Source organism: Melospiza georgiana, chromosome 5, assembly GCF_028018845.1.
Source record: "Melospiza georgiana isolate bMelGeo1 chromosome 5, bMelGeo1.pri, whole genome shotgun sequence".
NCBI lineage: Eukaryota > Metazoa > Chordata > Aves > Passeriformes > Passerellidae > Melospiza > Melospiza georgiana.
The window spans coordinates 47,129,008-47,146,149 of record NC_080434.1 but is presented as its reverse complement, the minus strand read 5'-3'; the positions used below and the strand labels follow the sequence as shown (position 1 = coordinate 47,146,149).

General features: G+C 42.5%; 1 protein-coding gene across 1 annotated transcript in view; it reads right to left on the bottom strand.

The window, feature by feature from the left end:
- Positions 1-17,142, bottom strand: part of KDR (kinase insert domain receptor) — a 29,203-nt gene that overhangs the window by 7,507 nt on the left and 4,554 nt on the right. The window contains exons 6-22 of the mRNA XM_058024349.1: positions 16,577-16,716; positions 16,209-16,377; positions 14,712-14,823; positions 14,456-14,619; positions 13,493-13,649; positions 12,260-12,380; positions 11,561-11,669; positions 10,486-10,830; positions 9,440-9,586; positions 9,164-9,295; positions 7,355-7,461; positions 6,791-6,926; positions 6,423-6,527; positions 5,688-5,801; positions 4,345-4,433; positions 2,452-2,608; positions 879-979 (exon numbers count right to left, since the gene is read on the bottom strand). Of these exons, the coding sequence (XP_057880332.1) occupies positions 879-979; positions 2,452-2,608; positions 4,345-4,433; positions 5,688-5,801; positions 6,423-6,527; positions 6,791-6,926; positions 7,355-7,461; positions 9,164-9,295; positions 9,440-9,586; positions 10,486-10,830; positions 11,561-11,669; positions 12,260-12,380; positions 13,493-13,649; positions 14,456-14,619; positions 14,712-14,823; positions 16,209-16,377; positions 16,577-16,716 (2,405 nt within the window). The remainder of the gene's footprint in view (positions 1-878; positions 980-2,451; positions 2,609-4,344; positions 4,434-5,687; positions 5,802-6,422; positions 6,528-6,790; positions 6,927-7,354; positions 7,462-9,163; positions 9,296-9,439; positions 9,587-10,485; positions 10,831-11,560; positions 11,670-12,259; positions 12,381-13,492; positions 13,650-14,455; positions 14,620-14,711; positions 14,824-16,208; positions 16,378-16,576; positions 16,717-17,142) is intronic.

Here is a 17,142-nt window from a genome sequence, read left to right as displayed (position 1 = left end):
AGTTAACAACCCAAACAATTCAAAACTCAAACCTCAATAGCCTGAAGTAAAAAAAAAAAATAATCAGGCTCTGAAAGTGGCTTCAGATTTGCTTCTACTATGGATTGAAACTGCAGATTCTGGAAGCAGGTATTTTTACATTTGCACATCAATTGGTATTTATATGAGAGGCAGACAAAAGTATGTTTTTAGAAAAAGACTGAAGTCTGCTCTTGAAGACTGAGCCTGCACTCTAGAGCAGTGTTGTATCTCCTGCTTCTATTTTCTATTCCCATTTTTGTTTCTATACAGCTGCAGGCAATTCCTCACTCTTGCTGGAATTGTCATCCTTTGAAACATGTACTCTACATATTTAGCCACAAATCACAGAAAAATACTTTTAGAAGGAGAAAATGCAGGTCACGTGCTGTTGACTGCCAGGGTGTCCTTGGCAAGAGATTCTCCAAGGAGTCACCCATACAAGTTTCACAGCTGAGTATTGTCTCTCCTCACATTGCCCTTCCAATCCCAATGCACAAGGTACAACCAACCTCCTCAGAGCAAAACCCTTTACTCTTTTTTAGCTCCTCTTACCAGGGATTTGTCCCTAATTCCTTCAATTGTCCTTTTAAGTCAGTTCCCCTCCTCCAACTACTTAACCATTCCTCTATGAACTGGTGGCCCATAAACCTCGTACAGATCACTAACATTTGTGTCAATAAATGCATGGGCTGTTTCACTCTGTAGCATTAATGATTTGGGAATGTCTCAGAGCAAAAAGAAAATGTTGCGGCTGACTGCCAGTCCAAAGATGAACATGCTGTTTCCTTCTGTAGACCTACAGCTTACTTCCTGCAGTCAAATAAATAACATGCCACTCTTCCTGAGAAGTCCCTTACTTTGCGTGAGGCCAAGAACTCCATTCCTCTTGCCACCTGGAAGCTATAACAGATGAGGTCCTCCATGGTCAAAGGGTTCTTGCAAAGGTCTTCAGGACCAGCTGCAAAGAATCAGATGACAGTCAAACATGCCCTTTGTCACTGATTTCACCAATAACTGCTTGTTAGGTAAAAGTCCATCCGAACCTTATGCCACACTGGACTGGAAGAGCAAATCAAGCACTTTTTTTTAGCTATATAATTATCACTAGCAACCCATTTTACATCAAACTAGTCATGTGCAAAATATACTTTGAGACAACGGGTTATACCCTAGGTCTCCTTGTTTATTTCCAGAGGAAAGATTTGCAAAACAATCCCAAAAGAAAAACAACTGAAATTCAGCTCACAAATTCCTACGACAGTAAAGTTTTCTCTGGTTTCAGCAGATGAATTTAGAAACCAAGGAGAGGGAGGCCCCACCTAGTCTTTATGAGAAAAGAATATGCCATAGGGAGAAGGACTTTGATTTGGCAAGAAGCCCTGCTAATTTAATGTAGAAGAACCCTAACCTCATCATCTGGTGACCTGGAGGAATAATGTACTCAAATATCCAAAGACACCTAGGCATTTAGTTCCTGCTGAGATAAACAACTCTGAGACTTTGTTCAGCTTTTGATTTGAAGCAGACATCTACCAAGAACTACAACACTGGTGGCTAAAACCCTCACCATAAGGGCTCCTTCAGGTCTACATACTTCTTGTAATGCTCCAGCTCAGAGGGTCAATGTTTACCCCAGGGCGTACTGGAAAGGGACCAAGATGGTGTGGAAATGCATGAAGTGCATGCCTGACATTATCTATTAGATTGGATTGAAACTGCAAGATCATTCTCCCTGTTCACACAACTGATGTATTCTTTGCACTAAATGATTTTTAGTGGCAGTAGAGGAACAGGAAGTAGAGCTTTCCTCATAACTAGTCTGATCTCACCCCTAGGTGAAATTAGCAGCCTCTGAAATGGCAGCACTGTGCATTTCATGCTGCATCTGCCAAAGGAGAACATGGCAAATGTATCAGTGAAACCACTGCAGAGGATATGTACATCCTGGAGAGGCTTTGAATGAGTGGATAATTCAGGCTTCCTGTTCCTGACAGACCACCTGGGCAGAGGGAAGGCAAAGCAAGCTCTCTGCTAATAAGCAGTGAATCAATTAGCGTTTCACAGTATTTAACTTTTGGGTAGACATTATGGAAGTTCAGTAGGCATGCTGGTGCATCCCTCTCTGCACTGCCTTCGGAGTTTGTACTCTGCAATTTACCCTCAAAATACTGGGGTATTTAATAGACATTTCTCCAAAAACTTCACACTAAAAACAGACCCTTTTCCTACAGGACATTATCTGGGGTTGGGCTGAGGGGTTTGGGATGCTGATCTAGATAATCTAGTATAGATAATACTCAGGAACTTTGGACATCCAGAGAATATCCCACCACAGTTTTGAGGGAGCTTTGGAAATCACACAGTCCCCAGTGTCCCTCATCAGCCCCACCAATGGCACATGCTCCAGCACCAGAAGAAGATGTGTCCTACCATCCTCCTCTTCCACGTCACTCAGGGACCGCTCCTCCACAAAGCCGGAGCTTGCTGAGCTCTGGCTGCTCGTGATGCTGTCCAAGCGCTGCTTCAGGTCAGAAGAGACATCACCAATGTAGTTCTCCTTCCCCTGCCTAAATCTGGCACATTTGGTCTAGAAATAAGAGAGGAGGGTGAGAAAAATCAGAAGCTGAAAGCATGCCAGAAGGTTCTGCTGGAGAGGCAGTGATGCTCCCTATGGTCTGTGCCAAGGTCACTGGGGAAGGCAGGGAGAGCAACCAGTGAAGGCATCATCAGCTGCCCTGCTCCAAGGCAGCTCTGGTTGGGGCACCAGGCTGGTGCACTGATGGAACCAGCAAAACCCAACCCATGGCCATGCAGGTTCACCAGCTGGAGCACCCTCTGCCCCTCCACAGCACAATTTTCTCCCGCTTTCACAACCTCCCAGCCAAACCCCAGCAGCACCTCCACATGCAGGTGACTAAATGCTCACTGAGGAGCTGGTGTCCTCAGCCCCTGGTGCCCCTCACTTGTGAAACACATGTGGATGGATGCTGCCAAACCCTCTGGTACACTCCAACCTCTCTGTACTGCTATGGCTTTACCTCCTGCTGCTGCAAAGGGCCTTCTGCTAAACCTCTACCTCGGCCAAAACCCTAATAGCCATCAAAATCTACTTATTGCCTTCTTCCCCTAAGCCACTGCATGCCTCTAGGGAGGACTCCAGCCCCACAGGTATCCTCCAAAACATTTCCATTTTCTCCTGCTTTGGTTTGGTGGTGTTTTCCCTGGCAGGGCTGGTTTTTAACACTGCCAAATCCCATTCCCACTGCTTGTGTAAGCAAGGGTCAGCACTCTCATCAAACCCTGCCTCTTACTTCAAGGCCTCTCAAGATACTTGTTTATCTTTTTACCTCACAAGAAGATGCAGCAAGTTGCCTTTGCCAATACAAAATAGTAAACAATGTCTCCAAGGATAAAGAAAAATAACCCCCTGGAGAGCCAACAAGCAGCGGGAAGAAGCTCTGATCTAAACACAGCAGCTGCAGGAAGGCTCAAGCCTACCAACATGGCAGAGCACAGCCCAGGGGCCTCCCTCTTGGCTAGGGGTGGAAAAGGGTAGGTCCCCAGGGTGACCCTGAGTGCTGGGTACACACAGACAAGTTCTTCACACAGCAATCTGACTCTCAGACAGCATGGATCCTCCAGATGGATGCCCTCCATAAATAAGAGTTCTCTCAGAGGCGCCGAGAAACGAGTTTGAAAATGCCAGTCCCCATCTTCCTACTTCTTTCAAATCACGGTGCTGTAATGGGGCTCCTTTTTGCAAAGGACTCAGGAGGTGAAAAGCTGAATGTAAACTCATGAGCTGCATCAATTATCCAAAACTATTAAGAGCAGAAGAAATGTGCAATCTCGTTCAGCAATGAGCCAAGGGGACGTTCAGCAATGAGCCAAGGGGACAGTAGAACAGATAATCATGTCACAGCAGATACCTATGGATATCTGATGGATATATACACTAAGCAAGGAGTGCAGTTATTTAAGGTGGTCTGGAGCTTAACTAAGAAAGGAAAAAATTCAGGCTGATAATCAGAAAAAACTTCCTGAAAGATACAGCCAAGTGTAGAACAGTCTGCCAAAGGAAATAGTGGAAGCCCAGTTCCTTTGCACATTTTAAGCTAACAATAACAAAACAACTACATTGTAGGGGCCAGGGGAAAGACTAAATGACCTCTGATGTCTTTGCCATCTCTCATTCCCATGGGAAGTGCTAAGACACTCAGTGTCCCCAAGGACTGCCGCTGCAGTCTGCACTAGAAAAAGAAACATTGTGTGTGGAAAAAAACCACCAAACCAAACATTTCACTGTCAACCTTGACTCCTCACCTTGTACGGGATAAATTCACTCCTCTTGCTCCGTAGGTAAGCGGACAGATTTCCAAACTTGCAGTATTCCACAATCACCATGAGTGGTCCTGTACAATGCATAAAGCAATTAATTAGACCATTTATATCCCACCTTATCTCCGAGCATAAATTCTGCCTAGAAATGCATACAGTTCAAAGAGCATTCCAATAGCCAAGGGTTTTTTAAAATATCAGTAATTAAAAAAAAAATCTAATCAATGCATCAAAATTATTTATTTTTCTGCTGTTATCTGCACATAATTTTGAAAATCGTGGGCTTAATTTCATATGTCAAAAAGTATAGTGGTGTGCTTATATTTGAAGTGCCAATAACAGCCAAACTAATTAACATTGTAAGGAAGCAGCATAAATATTTGAAAGAGCTTCAGTGCAATTAACCTCTGCAATACAATACACATGTGATTATCCCTGCATTTTTCTACAGGTGATTAAAGTACTAAACATTTAAAACTGGAAATTTGGTTTCAGACATAGATGCCTTAATGTACAATCTAAATATGGTATTTCATGTTCAAATTTATTTCATAAAGGCATTTTCTATGGTGATACATTTTCATCCTAGGTTCTACGCACTGGCCATCTCTATTTTATTATGGAATAAACAAGGAAATAAATATTTATGGATTATGTTTCCTTCAACTACTGACTTCTGTCATGGAACTTTACAAATTAAATTTTCATCCCACAGTAAGCCAACAAGTCAGATTCGCTGAAAAATTATTACTGAGTTACTTTACATTGAATTTCTTCCAAATTAGTTTGTAGAGTTTGTAGTACTGGATTTGCTAAACAAAACATCTGTCTCTGATTATAAAGTGAAATAGATTCATCCACCCAGAGCTGGACTCCAAATTGCATTTTCCCCTCCTACACACACACACACACACATAGGCACCAACAGCCCATCCAAAGATAGAGAGGGGAAGTCCCAATTTGCAGTCCCCTGTAGCTGGTGACAAGAGTAAGTGTAACTTGTTAAATCTGATATTAGACTTAGTTTGGAAATCTGTTACACATGGGCTGCCCACCATAAACATGGATCTCAAGTACATAAAAGCAAAGTGATAGAATAAATAAGGGATGGAGATGCATGGCCCTTATTCCACCTTTATTCCACCTCTGGACCTGCTCTATCAGACTTCTGTATGTGTGTGTGTGTGTGGTGTGTGTGTATGTGTGGCGTGTGTTAGAAAGAACAACTCTTTCCAGTCTTTAATTTTGAATTTCAATTGTCTGTGCAGCAGAAATGGTAGAAATAGGGTTTTCATTAGCACCTTCTCACCCACTAAGAAGTCACTCACCTCCTGGCTTTGTGCAGGCTCCAAGTAAATTGACAACATTGAGATGATGGCCAATATGAATGAGTATCTTCAGCTCTGACATGAGTGCTCTGTGCTCACTGTGGGTTGCCCCTTCTGCAGAGGAAAAGCAACACAGGTCAGGAGCATCCCAGACAGAAAGGTTGTGCCCTCCTCCCCATTCTCTTCTGGTATTTAACCAGCCCATCAAGTGAGGAGCCTTGCTGGCTGGTAGGCTGTGTCAGCTATGCCAGTACAGCATGGGGTGGAATACAGCCCCCAGCTACTGGCAGCCCCATTCTGCTGCCCTATTACTTCTTCTTTCAGAACAATGTGTCTGGGAACCACACATTTCATTTTTCATTTCATTTTGTGGCAAGTGTGAGGCAGTATAATATGATTTAAAGTGAGGAGAAAGCTATTCCAAACTTCAACTCAGTTTGGAGCGTGCCTAAGCCATTGTCTTGAGACTTGCAGAAAGCTCCAACAAGGATGCATAAGAGACACATGCAAATTGATTGCAGGAGCAACTTTACATTCTGAACTTCAGTAGAATTATAAAGCAGTGGCTAGGAAAGCACAGCTGCATTGCTCCAGTTATCAGTGAGGAAAAGGCATATACTTTTCCTGATAACAGCCATTAAGCTTAACTTTTATAACAATGGGTACAATGGTTAGAGTGTTGACAAATATCCCTATATTGTATATTCAAGTTGAAGTTCTAGTCATTATTTTTACCTTTAAGCATTTTCACTGCCACTGTTTTGCAGGTAGCAGTTTTGTCAATCCCAAATGCATCTGCTTCTATGACCTGGCCAAAAGCTCCACGTCCAAGAGGTTTACCTTGAAGTGAGAACACAAACATATCTGCTTCACACAGTAGGAAAAAGTTGTAGAATAAAAAAGCTACTCCAAAATGTGTTAATGAAGCAAAAATTAACAAGAGGACTTAAAATGTAGATAGGATGCACCATATCCAATGGGAACACAGAGCCCACCCAGGGATCATGCAGCAGAGCAGTCCTGTGGGGAGCCAGGACCCAAAACACCCCCCAGCACGGTGCTGGCTGCAGGATCACGAAATGGCTCATGCCATGAAAACTCACCTAGCTTGAGCCGGTCTCTGGGAAACTCCCACTTGCTGGCATCATATGGGAGCCGCTCACAGTGCTCGTCTATAGGGACTTCATCAGGATCCATGATGATTGACAAGTAGCCAGTCTTCATGTCCCCTCCATTGGCCTGGAAAATGGTATTAGTTGCAGTTGCACAGTTTTTTGCTGGCAATGTGCAGGCAAAATGCCATTTTCTCACTTTAGGGTATTTCATTAGTTCCCAGAAATGCCAGGCTACCATTTCGCTACACCATGTCATCATGAGTGTCATCATTGTTAATTACTTGCACTTTTTTTTCTGTCTCTCTCTTTTTCTTTTTTTTTTTTTTTAATAAACAGAACCAGATTAAACATTTTTCTCTTGCAAGGGCCCGTTCAATTAAAAACAAATTTCTGCGCCCCCGGTTCCAGTCAAGAATGTTATGGCATGGAGAGAAAAAATGTGTCTGTTGATTTAAGAACAATGGAAAGAAGCAACACAAAAGGCCTCAAGTCAGCTCTCATTTGTCATGCAAGACCAGTGCTGATAGGATGGTATGAGAATTTTTTCATTACCCGCTTAACGGTCCGGAGGATGATTACAAGAAGCAACCAGAAGAACATGGCAATCACTGCAGTGCCAATGAGGATAATGAGCTCCAGATTTGTTTTCTCTTCAGCGCCTGGGAAGAAATAAATGAATATTTGAGTGATAGTTGGAAGCATATTTGTTTTGTTCATTCATTAAAGTAAAGAATGGAGGTCCTTGTTCTGAAGGTTCGTTTTAAAAGTGCAACATGGGGCAAGGAAACGAAAGCAAAACAAAACAAAAAGCTTGGGAGTTTATGTTGGAATATTACAGTTCCATGCTGTTTTACACACCATCACATTTCTCAGCATCAACTTTGCTCCAAAGACACTGTCTGGACCTTTGGCAAATATAAAAAGGTAAAATCCACATTTTGGAAAAAAATGTTTTTAGAATTAAAAAAATGTTTTTAGAAAAAAATGGTTTTAGAATACCAAAAAGTATTCTTTTTATTACTCTTTCTTTAGAAACCAAAAAAACACCCTCATCATATAGAAAATAAAGAGCTGCGAGAATGACCTAGAGAACAATCTCTCTTTTGTCTCTTGACATCATTCAGCTGGGGCATGAAAAATGTGGTTCTACAAGAACACACAATAATAAGGTCTTATTTACAATGTTCCTTTTCCCGTAAAATAGTGGCCAGCAGATACCATTTGAACACCTTTTAGTGCACTGACACAGGTCTCCTCTTCACCCCCTCTTTGCCACATCATGCTCCTGTATTTCATCTTTTGCACCACTGAGATTTTCCTACACTCCATTGCACGACCCCCATGAGCAGCACTATAAATTTTTTGGAGTTAAACAGTATGTCCAACACAAATTTCAAACTTCTACAGATCTGCCCCAGCCATATTTACCACATCAGCTGAAATCTACATCGACATCATCTGCAGATAATTTCCACCCCATTTAAACATTTTGCCCAACATCTAAATATCCTAAAGGGACCTATAAGAACAACATGATATTGCTTTAATTAACTTAATGGTATGGATCAACAACCCTGACTTTTAAAGACAGAGGCGTACAAATGGCTCAGTGACTGAAGTATGCAAATGTACTAATGAATGAAAGGATGAACTAATATCAAGAGCAAGGAGCTTTTAGTTTCAGGCTTCTTGTTGCAACTCTGAGTGGAAAGTCGATCATGGAAAGTCCATCAGCTATCCACACTGCAGACTAACTTCTTGCTACCATTTATATTTTGTCATTGCAACTTGTATTTTGGTGTGCCACAATAGGACTAGAACAAGTGAGAGATGGGTCTCACAAATGCTGCTTTCAGATGGACCAAGGCTGGAGTCCCCTAAAATCACTACCTGTTTCACTAAAATGGGACAGCAATCACAACAGACTGCAAAAAGTCTTCACTATGTTTTCCTTAGATGCTGTGAAAGCAATTACATAATTTCAAAAGGTACAACATACTATGCTAAAAAACATGGTATGACAATTATGTTACCTAGACAACAGAGATGCCCCAGGATAGCTGCATGTTTACTTAGCTCTGTTTTATGGGTTGCCCTTAATATAGATTGGCAGAGTTTTCACTGCAACCACAAGTAGGATAGATCCAGTTTTTGTTGAAAAGCCCTAAACAGCATGGTGGTGAAAAAAGCATCAACCTCAACAGCTATGATAGCACCCAGTTTCAGCTTGATAGGAATGGTCAGCACTTTTCACAGATTTCATAGTATGTTTTCAGATCTCCCATCAGGATAGCCTGTAGATTTTTACTTCTAGTTGTTCTAAAGATTTTGTGCACAATCTGGAAAGAAGCTAACACCAACCTTCCACTGAAAAATAAGCCACAGCTTTGCTGCATCCAAGGACATTGCAGGCAAGGCAGGTGTACAGCCCTCCATCTTCTTTCCTCACTCGGCGGATGGTTAGTGTTTTGTTTCCATCTTTCAAAACAATACCTGGGAAAAAAAATTATTCTTAGTTTTGCTATTTTTATGCCACTTTTGTTAAGAATTCAAAACAAAACTTTTCATGGTGAAAATCAGCAGTCAGTCCCACAAAAGAAAGCCTTTTGATGATAATAGCAAATGAGCAATCCTCACCTGAATCTTCCACAAGTGTCTCGTTATTTTTAAACCACATGATGCTTGGAGGAGGAATGCCATTCACTGCACATGACACTTCTATTGTTTCACCAACATTTGTTGTTTGATTTTCCAGATTTCCAACAAGTGTGGGTGCCATGGGCTCTGTTGGTTTGAAAATTCAGTAAAATTACTGTTTATTAAGAAAAAGATCCATTTTTTTCAGTAGTAGCAGTTCATGTCCCAGTACCAAAGTCTCAAATCCTTTGATTAGACCAAGAGCCACAGTGTTCATGTTAAGATCATAGTTTAACTTCCACATGACATGAAAAAATTATAATAGCCAAGAAAATTTCAACAGTATTGATATAACCTGCTTTAGCTGAATTAATTTTTAACTGCTCAGGCTGCTGAGGGAAGAGGGAGTAGTTGAGAAATTGCCTCCCTTGCATTACTGTGTCCAGACTCCTTATGAGAGGTTTGACACTCTTGGTCCATTAAATGTCCATTCAGGACAGATCATGAACATGCATAAGTATTTCCCTGAATCTGCCTAATCAACCTGGATGTCTAGGTCCCAAAGCAAAGTCATCACTGTTTGTGTGGAAAGCTGACTGATTATCAGCTTGCATTGCTGTTGCCTGAATACCAGTATCCCTCATGGCAGTTTTTAATTACAGGCACTACTGCAAACTCAAGAGCCACTCACACAAAGAAATGGCATTAATGCTAGGAATACACACGTGTATACAGCTACAGAGAAAAATGTGTTCTGAAAAGTGGAGAAGTTACTGAGCTAAACACATTACTTCAGCAGAAACCAAACACATCTCCTTGCACAGTACAGTGGCTCAGTCCGTGTTTCCTCACTGGTATTAATGAAACAGTGCCTGCTGCCTGGACAAACCCCAGAAGAATGTGTTACAACAACTGTAAATCTATTTAACAAACTGAGTACACCATTAATCAAACACATCCAAAGCCTGAACATACCAAAAACTGCCACTACTGCAATTGTTTTCATACAGAACCACTCATTTTGCTTCAGAGTTAGAGATCTGTACCTTGAACAGTGAGGTGCTTCACCAGGCAGTGCTGTGTTTTAGCCTTCTTGTCCTGAGCAATGCAAACATAATCCCCTGCATCTTGGAGGGAGATGTTGCGAAGGATGAGCTCTAAGGTGACGTTTTCACCATTGGTACTTGAGACTGTCTCATTCAGCTTCTGGAGAGCATTGACGTTCTTGCAAACAGGCATGGGCAGCCCTCCGAAGGGAGTCTGCGAAACGTGAGCCCTCAGCTTGTACCATGACAGCTTCTCAAAGGTGAACTTGTCTGCTGTGCATTGCAGGGACATGTTATCCTTCTCTGTCAGCTGATTCTGAGGCTGGACATTAATTTCAAGACCCCCTGAAAGTTAAAAAAGTAAAATAAATTCCTATTTGATTGTGCATTTTGTGGCTAACATTAACTTGAGAAAGTAATTTTGAAAATACAGATTTAGTTATCTATCTGGTTGAAAATGAGGAAAAGAAACACTGAAACGGATCAATCAAATCAATCAGTCAGTGAACTAGGAGTACAATCTTATTTAAGTGACACATTTCAAATGGATCAAATGAAGGATTCAGTCACTCTTCTTGTAGAAACTTACAGCAACCTAAGATGATTTTCAGCACTATCTTATCGGTCATTTTTAGATTTGGATTAAAACAAAATTTTGGCACATGAACATGGGGACTGATTGTTGAGGAGACAGAAGCTCTTTGTCACTGGTTTGGAAAATTTTAGCCTTAGCTCTTACAGCAAATCTTTACTCATTTTGTGGCACTACCATAATTTCTCCATTGCTCTTTTAAGTGACTACTAAAGCTCAACAGCAGTCACTCTTGGGACAACATCTTGCATCACTTTCAGCAGCCAGCCACTCCACTGATGCTGGTAGAACTAATCACCTGACTGAAAATAGTGGCAACTGTAAAGGCTGCCTAAAGAAAGCCATAAGTAAACCTAAAATCTGAAAGAATGAAAGGATTTAATAAAGGTCAGGAATCAGGTAACATCACTGAAGTGCTTTTCATCAGCAAACAGACAAAAAAACATTAATTTAACGTGGCTGTCCTTGGCAGGGGGCACTTACTGGTCACATGGAAGGAGATCACTCTCTCACTTGACCCAGCCTTGTTCATGGCCATACATCTGTACAAAGCAGATACATTTGCTGCTTGAATCACGAGGGTGCTCACAGTCTACAAGAGAACAATCAAGCAATTTCATACCACATCAGTGCTAAAGTAATGCCCAGCCACCTCAACAGCTCAGCAAAGGGCTCTGCAGATATCTGCACAACCACAAATCCCTCCAAAGCACAAACCCATGGCATGGCAGAAGAACCGTCCTCTTCTGAAGTTTACATTTTTGTCTCTAAGCGTGTAAAAATCAGGTAAAAGAAAATGGGAAGAAGCAGAAGATGGACTTAGACATATGTGTTAAAAAAGGGTGCACCCACAATTTTTTCTGCTTTTCAGTCTCTCCAACTTCTATTACAGTTAATTTGCAAGATTAACTCATCTAACTTTACACCACTAAAAGGCAGTTATTGAAATTTAAGGCAGTTATATTCCTCAGTGGAGATTCACTTTGGTCAGTGTTCAAATGAACTGAAAGTGTGTATCTCTACCCCTTGGCTTCAGAAGGAGCTTGCCCATCTAGCTGAGAGTAGATCCCCAAGTTTTCCCTGAGGTGAAGAGAGTCTCATCTCTAGTGGTGTATTTCCAGGCATGGGGACTGCTGAACAGGGTTAATCAACCCCAGCCAAGAGAAAAGAAAATGTGCTCACCTTTGTTTTCCCAGCAATAGTAACGACCCGGTGCTTAATTTCAACCTGATTCCCACCCTTTCTCTCGGAGATCACTTTCCATTTCTTGCACGCATACGGATTGGCTCCAGAGCGAACTTTCCTGAAATGTAAGTAGAGACACATGCATTAGATAAGAGGAATATTTGCCCTTCCAGAGGGGTATTTTGGGTTCTACTTATAATATGAACTTATAAGTCAGATGCATCACTGGCCACAGCTTGCATCTATGAGGGAATGCTTCTGGAAATATTTCTATTAAATTTCACCCTATAACCTCCTGAGACCTTCATGCTCTTTAAAGTAAAGTATCCCCAAGCCTAAAGGTGAATTTCCTAATTAATCTGCCTGTGTCAGCTCAGTTGGGTGGCTGGAGCAAAGCAGCTATTCTGGGAACAAACCTCCATTCATAAGTGGATGATTCAAGTTGATTTAGTTCAAAGGAAGACAGAGAGACATAAAAATCGCTGAACTCCCTACAAGAATTTCTTAAGGACAGTAGCCATTGTGTAGGAAGCAACCAGGCACCAAAGGAAGAAACTCGTGGAATCATTTTAAAAACAACAACAGGAAAGAAGAATGCCTTTTTTTTTTTTTACTCTGGACTTTTTTTTTTTTTGTTAAAGGAAATCTGGGCTTATGGCAGGTCCAGATAAGGGAAGCTGCATGAATCTCAGTCAGGCACTCTCTCTATCATTCCCCAACATCAATCAGTGCACTTCCTCTGAGATACACTTTCACACAGATAAAGAGCCCCATCACACTCAGCACTTGAGCTGAGTGAAAAAGGAAAGGGAAAGAAGGGAAAAAAACACCACAAGGACGCATCATTAGCATAAACAGCAAATTTCCTCTGTTTGGGATGGAGTTTTGGGCCTGCAGCCCACAGGGGGATCTGAGGGAAGGGCATGCAAACAGCTGCATTTGAGACCCCATGCAAGTCGAGATGCCCTTCCAGAGAGCACAAGAGCAACATGCCAGCACTGCTGGATCCTCTCTGTGGGTGGCCCTCGCCTCTGCCAACAGCAATGACCTTGGCAGAGCCTGCCTGCAGCAATCTGCAAATTAAGTACAACAACCTCTTTCTTCTTTGGCCATTGAGTTTGCACTCTGTAATGAGCCTGGACGAGGGAGGCACTGGACAAACCCCAACCCAACCCAAATATCCCTCAAGACCTGCATAAGCTGCAGAAGCAGCAGGGGCTTGGCACTCACTGGGGGCTGAAGGTGCACTCCTCCTCCAGCTGCCAGTGCCAGAGCACGGTGCTGGGCGGCGGCACGGCGTACACGGTGCAGGTCAGCGCTTGTGTCGAGCCGTACTTGTACGAGTCCACGGGCGCCATCAGAGCATTCTCACCGATCTGGGGGGGCACTGCAGGAGAGAGCAGCAGGTCACACCTCCTGCTGAAGGCTCCAGGGTGCGTACTTTAGACCCACGGTGACCAATTCACACCATGCCCCAATACCAGTGCAACAGAGCATCTCCAAGGACATGTTGGGAAGCAGTGAGCCTGCCCAATGCTTTGAGGATCAGGATACTTAGGATCTCCTACAAAATCCCCTTTCAATACTCCATGGTTTAAAATGCAGTTCCTGGACTCTCACCACCACCCCCAGCCATTAAATGCACACTATTCCCCAGGCCCGATCCCACTGCACGTAGCCTTGCTGCCCTTTCCAAGACCTGCTGTCTTCAAAGCATAGGCTGTTTCCTGGGGAGCAGAAAGGAGGAGGCAGGGGAGGAGGAGGAAGGTTGTAGAGGACAGGGCAGAAGAGGAGGGATAGCCTGTGTGGGACAGGAAGGATGGGTGAGGCGGGACAGGGCCAGGATGGAGCGGGGTGGAGGAGGACTCCAGCAGCATAGCCAGCAAGAAGGGCAGGAAAAGAGCAGGACACAGAGGCAAAGAATAATATACAGAAAAAAAACCCAAAACAAAACAAAAACCCCCACCCCACACAAAGTATCATCACAACACCAGCACCCAGAGTCTGCAGCCTCTTGACTGACACATCCTAGAGCCAGGAGAGACCGGTCACCTCTGCCCTCCCAGGGCTGAGGCTCAAGGACTGCTCTTCTTCAGTACTTAAATCTTCATAGGTAGGGGATGAATTAAGCCTAAGGATGGTAATATACCAAATCCATGCATAAAAGAAAGGCACCTCTGTTACCCCACTTACCATTTACCAGCAGGGTAAATGTGTGTCTTTTCTGCATCTTGTTAATGGGGTTTGTAAGGACAACCGTGTAATTCCCTGCGTCCTTTTCAGTTGCCTCAGTGATCACTAATGCATAGCCAATTTTTACTGTGTGATTTGCATTGATGGCTTTTCCATTTTTATACCTGAAGAAAATACAGAGCACTTTGAATATTTAATGATTTGCTTTAACTAAGAATTGCTCATTTTTTCAAACACACTATATCCCAATTCTTACCATTTAGCCTCTGGTGGAGGATATCCTTTAAACTTGACAGGAATTTTGACTGTGTCACCTAGCCTTGTCTCAACAACATTCTCCATTTTCTCCAGGTGAATAAAAGGACTTTCTGAGGGGGAAAAAAGGAAGCAAACTAAACGGTCTTTTCTCATGGACCAAAGCAAAAGTGCTTTCCATGTGGGTCAGCACCTAACAAGATGACAAATAGGAGTTAGTGACAGGACTATGGGTCACTGGTCAGATGGCTCCAAACTGGGCTCTGGAGACATGCCACCATGAAAGCCTAGTCCGTTCCTTCACACAGAGGAACAGACCAGTTCCCTCACTGAGGAGCTCTGGAAAGAAGAGACAAGACTCAGCTCTCAGGATAGTGTGCCAACTGTCAGACCTGTATATACATATATATATATACACATATCATAAAACTCTCTCAATATACTTATTCCAGGAAATTAGACTATTCAAAACTGCAGTGTGATAAAGTTAAATGCTCAAGTATGTATTTCAACCACTGCAGTCACACAGTACCTTCAAATTATTTACATTACTTGATATAAGTTATAAACTTGCATTCAGACAGAAGACAGTGATTAGCCTTTTGACTAAATTAGTCTTTTGACTAAGATTTAGGATGGTTTAGACTTAGTATCTGGTATATTCAGTTTAGCACATGATCTCATTTTGGCTGCTAAAGAGCAGAACAGAAAGAGACCAGGAGAAAATTCAGTATATCTTGAATCACTATGCCCACAATAAGTTTGAAAGTCTTTTGTTTTTTTTTAAAGTGCCATGAATATTCTGGCCCCTGAAATCAGACCTCAGGAAAATTACTCTCCTTCAAAATATAAATCTCTTTGTCTAGCTTGGTGATTAAAAATGAGCCATTCTCATGCTGGTAATTTTTTCTATAAGCAAGTTAGCAGAGCTGGGGCTGTGCCCAAGAGGGGGTTGAGAAAAGGCTGTAGGATGTGGCCTCGTACTTATCTATTCACTTAGCCAAAGCTGTTTCCCTTGCATCATTTCCGTACCACCAAAACTCCATTTGATTCATCTATTCATAATGCAAAAGCTGAAAGTTTTATTTTCTTAGCTTCATTCATGCTGACCCAGACTGTCACAGAGCCACCAAGATCCAGCCTAAGTTCACCAAGAGTAAGAACAGGCAGCCCTTGTACAAAGCCACCTACACAAACTGAGTTTTACAGGACCTTGAGGAGGTCAATGCAGAAGAGGGTCAAAGGCTTACATCACTTTATTTTACTGCCCACTTTCCAGTGGGATTCTACAGCTTTCAGTAAAATACAGCATCCTTTAAAATCTTATTATTAACTAAGGCTGTGGTATAAAATCCCCCACACTAGTTGTAAGAGAAATACTGTAGCTGCAGTTTGGTTAATTTCTGTCATTTGGTTCATCATCAAGAGGCCTTCTGCATCCCAGTAATTAATCCCAAATCTGAAACAACCAACAGAACTGCAGTGGGAAATGTCATACCATGGATAAGGAAGTAACTGCTGTTTTTCATGTTCATGCGACCACTGGAGGCTGCACAAGTGTACCGACCATTGTCGCTTAAGGACACACTGTCAATGGTGAGGGTGCTCACAAACTTCTTTATTTCTCCTGCAGTGGTTTTTACATCCCTAATAGTGGCACGCTTTTCCTGCAATAGACAAAAGACAGAGATGTTTGGAAATGCCATTGTTATTCCTTCTGTCACCCTTTGCACATTTGTATATACCAGAAATTTCGTTGCGTATCATCATCTTCTTTCTCAATGTTTTAAAGGGGGAAGTGACATTATACCTAAATAAGTCAAATTGCTTTGTGAGGAAGGCACCTGTAAGTTAGTACGACTTTACCTTGATGGAAGGGTAGTCCCATTTAAAATCTATTCCCACATTCAGCTCTGTCCTTACAGTGCAATTGAGAACAAGTTTTTCTCCCACTGCCAGCTCTACTTCGTTGTGTGGGTTCATTGTCAGGTCATAAATTCGGTACCCTAGAGAAAAAGGCACACACGAAACAGGGGGGTAAGCAAATTTCCCAGGTGAATTCACCACAACTCCCACCAAAACCCCAGCTACAAAAGAGGCCCTCAATGCCCCAGTGCAGCACAACAATGGGTGACAAAGGAGCCAGGAGAGAAGTGACGTGCCTGCCCTGAGCTGAGACCCGTGTCAGACAGCGACACAGCAGGATGTGTGCCCCTGATCAGAGCCCCTCCAGTGGTGGGAGCAAGCAAGGGACAGTGACTCACACAGCTCCTCTGCCTTAGACACCTCCTTCTTACCCTTGTGAGACCTAAACCAAGGCAGATTGTACACCCATTCCCAGCAGTAAGCAGGAACTTTATAGAGAATGATGGTAGCGCAGTTGCAAAATTATTCAAAGTTTACTTTGTGCAGTAAAATATTTCAAAACAGAA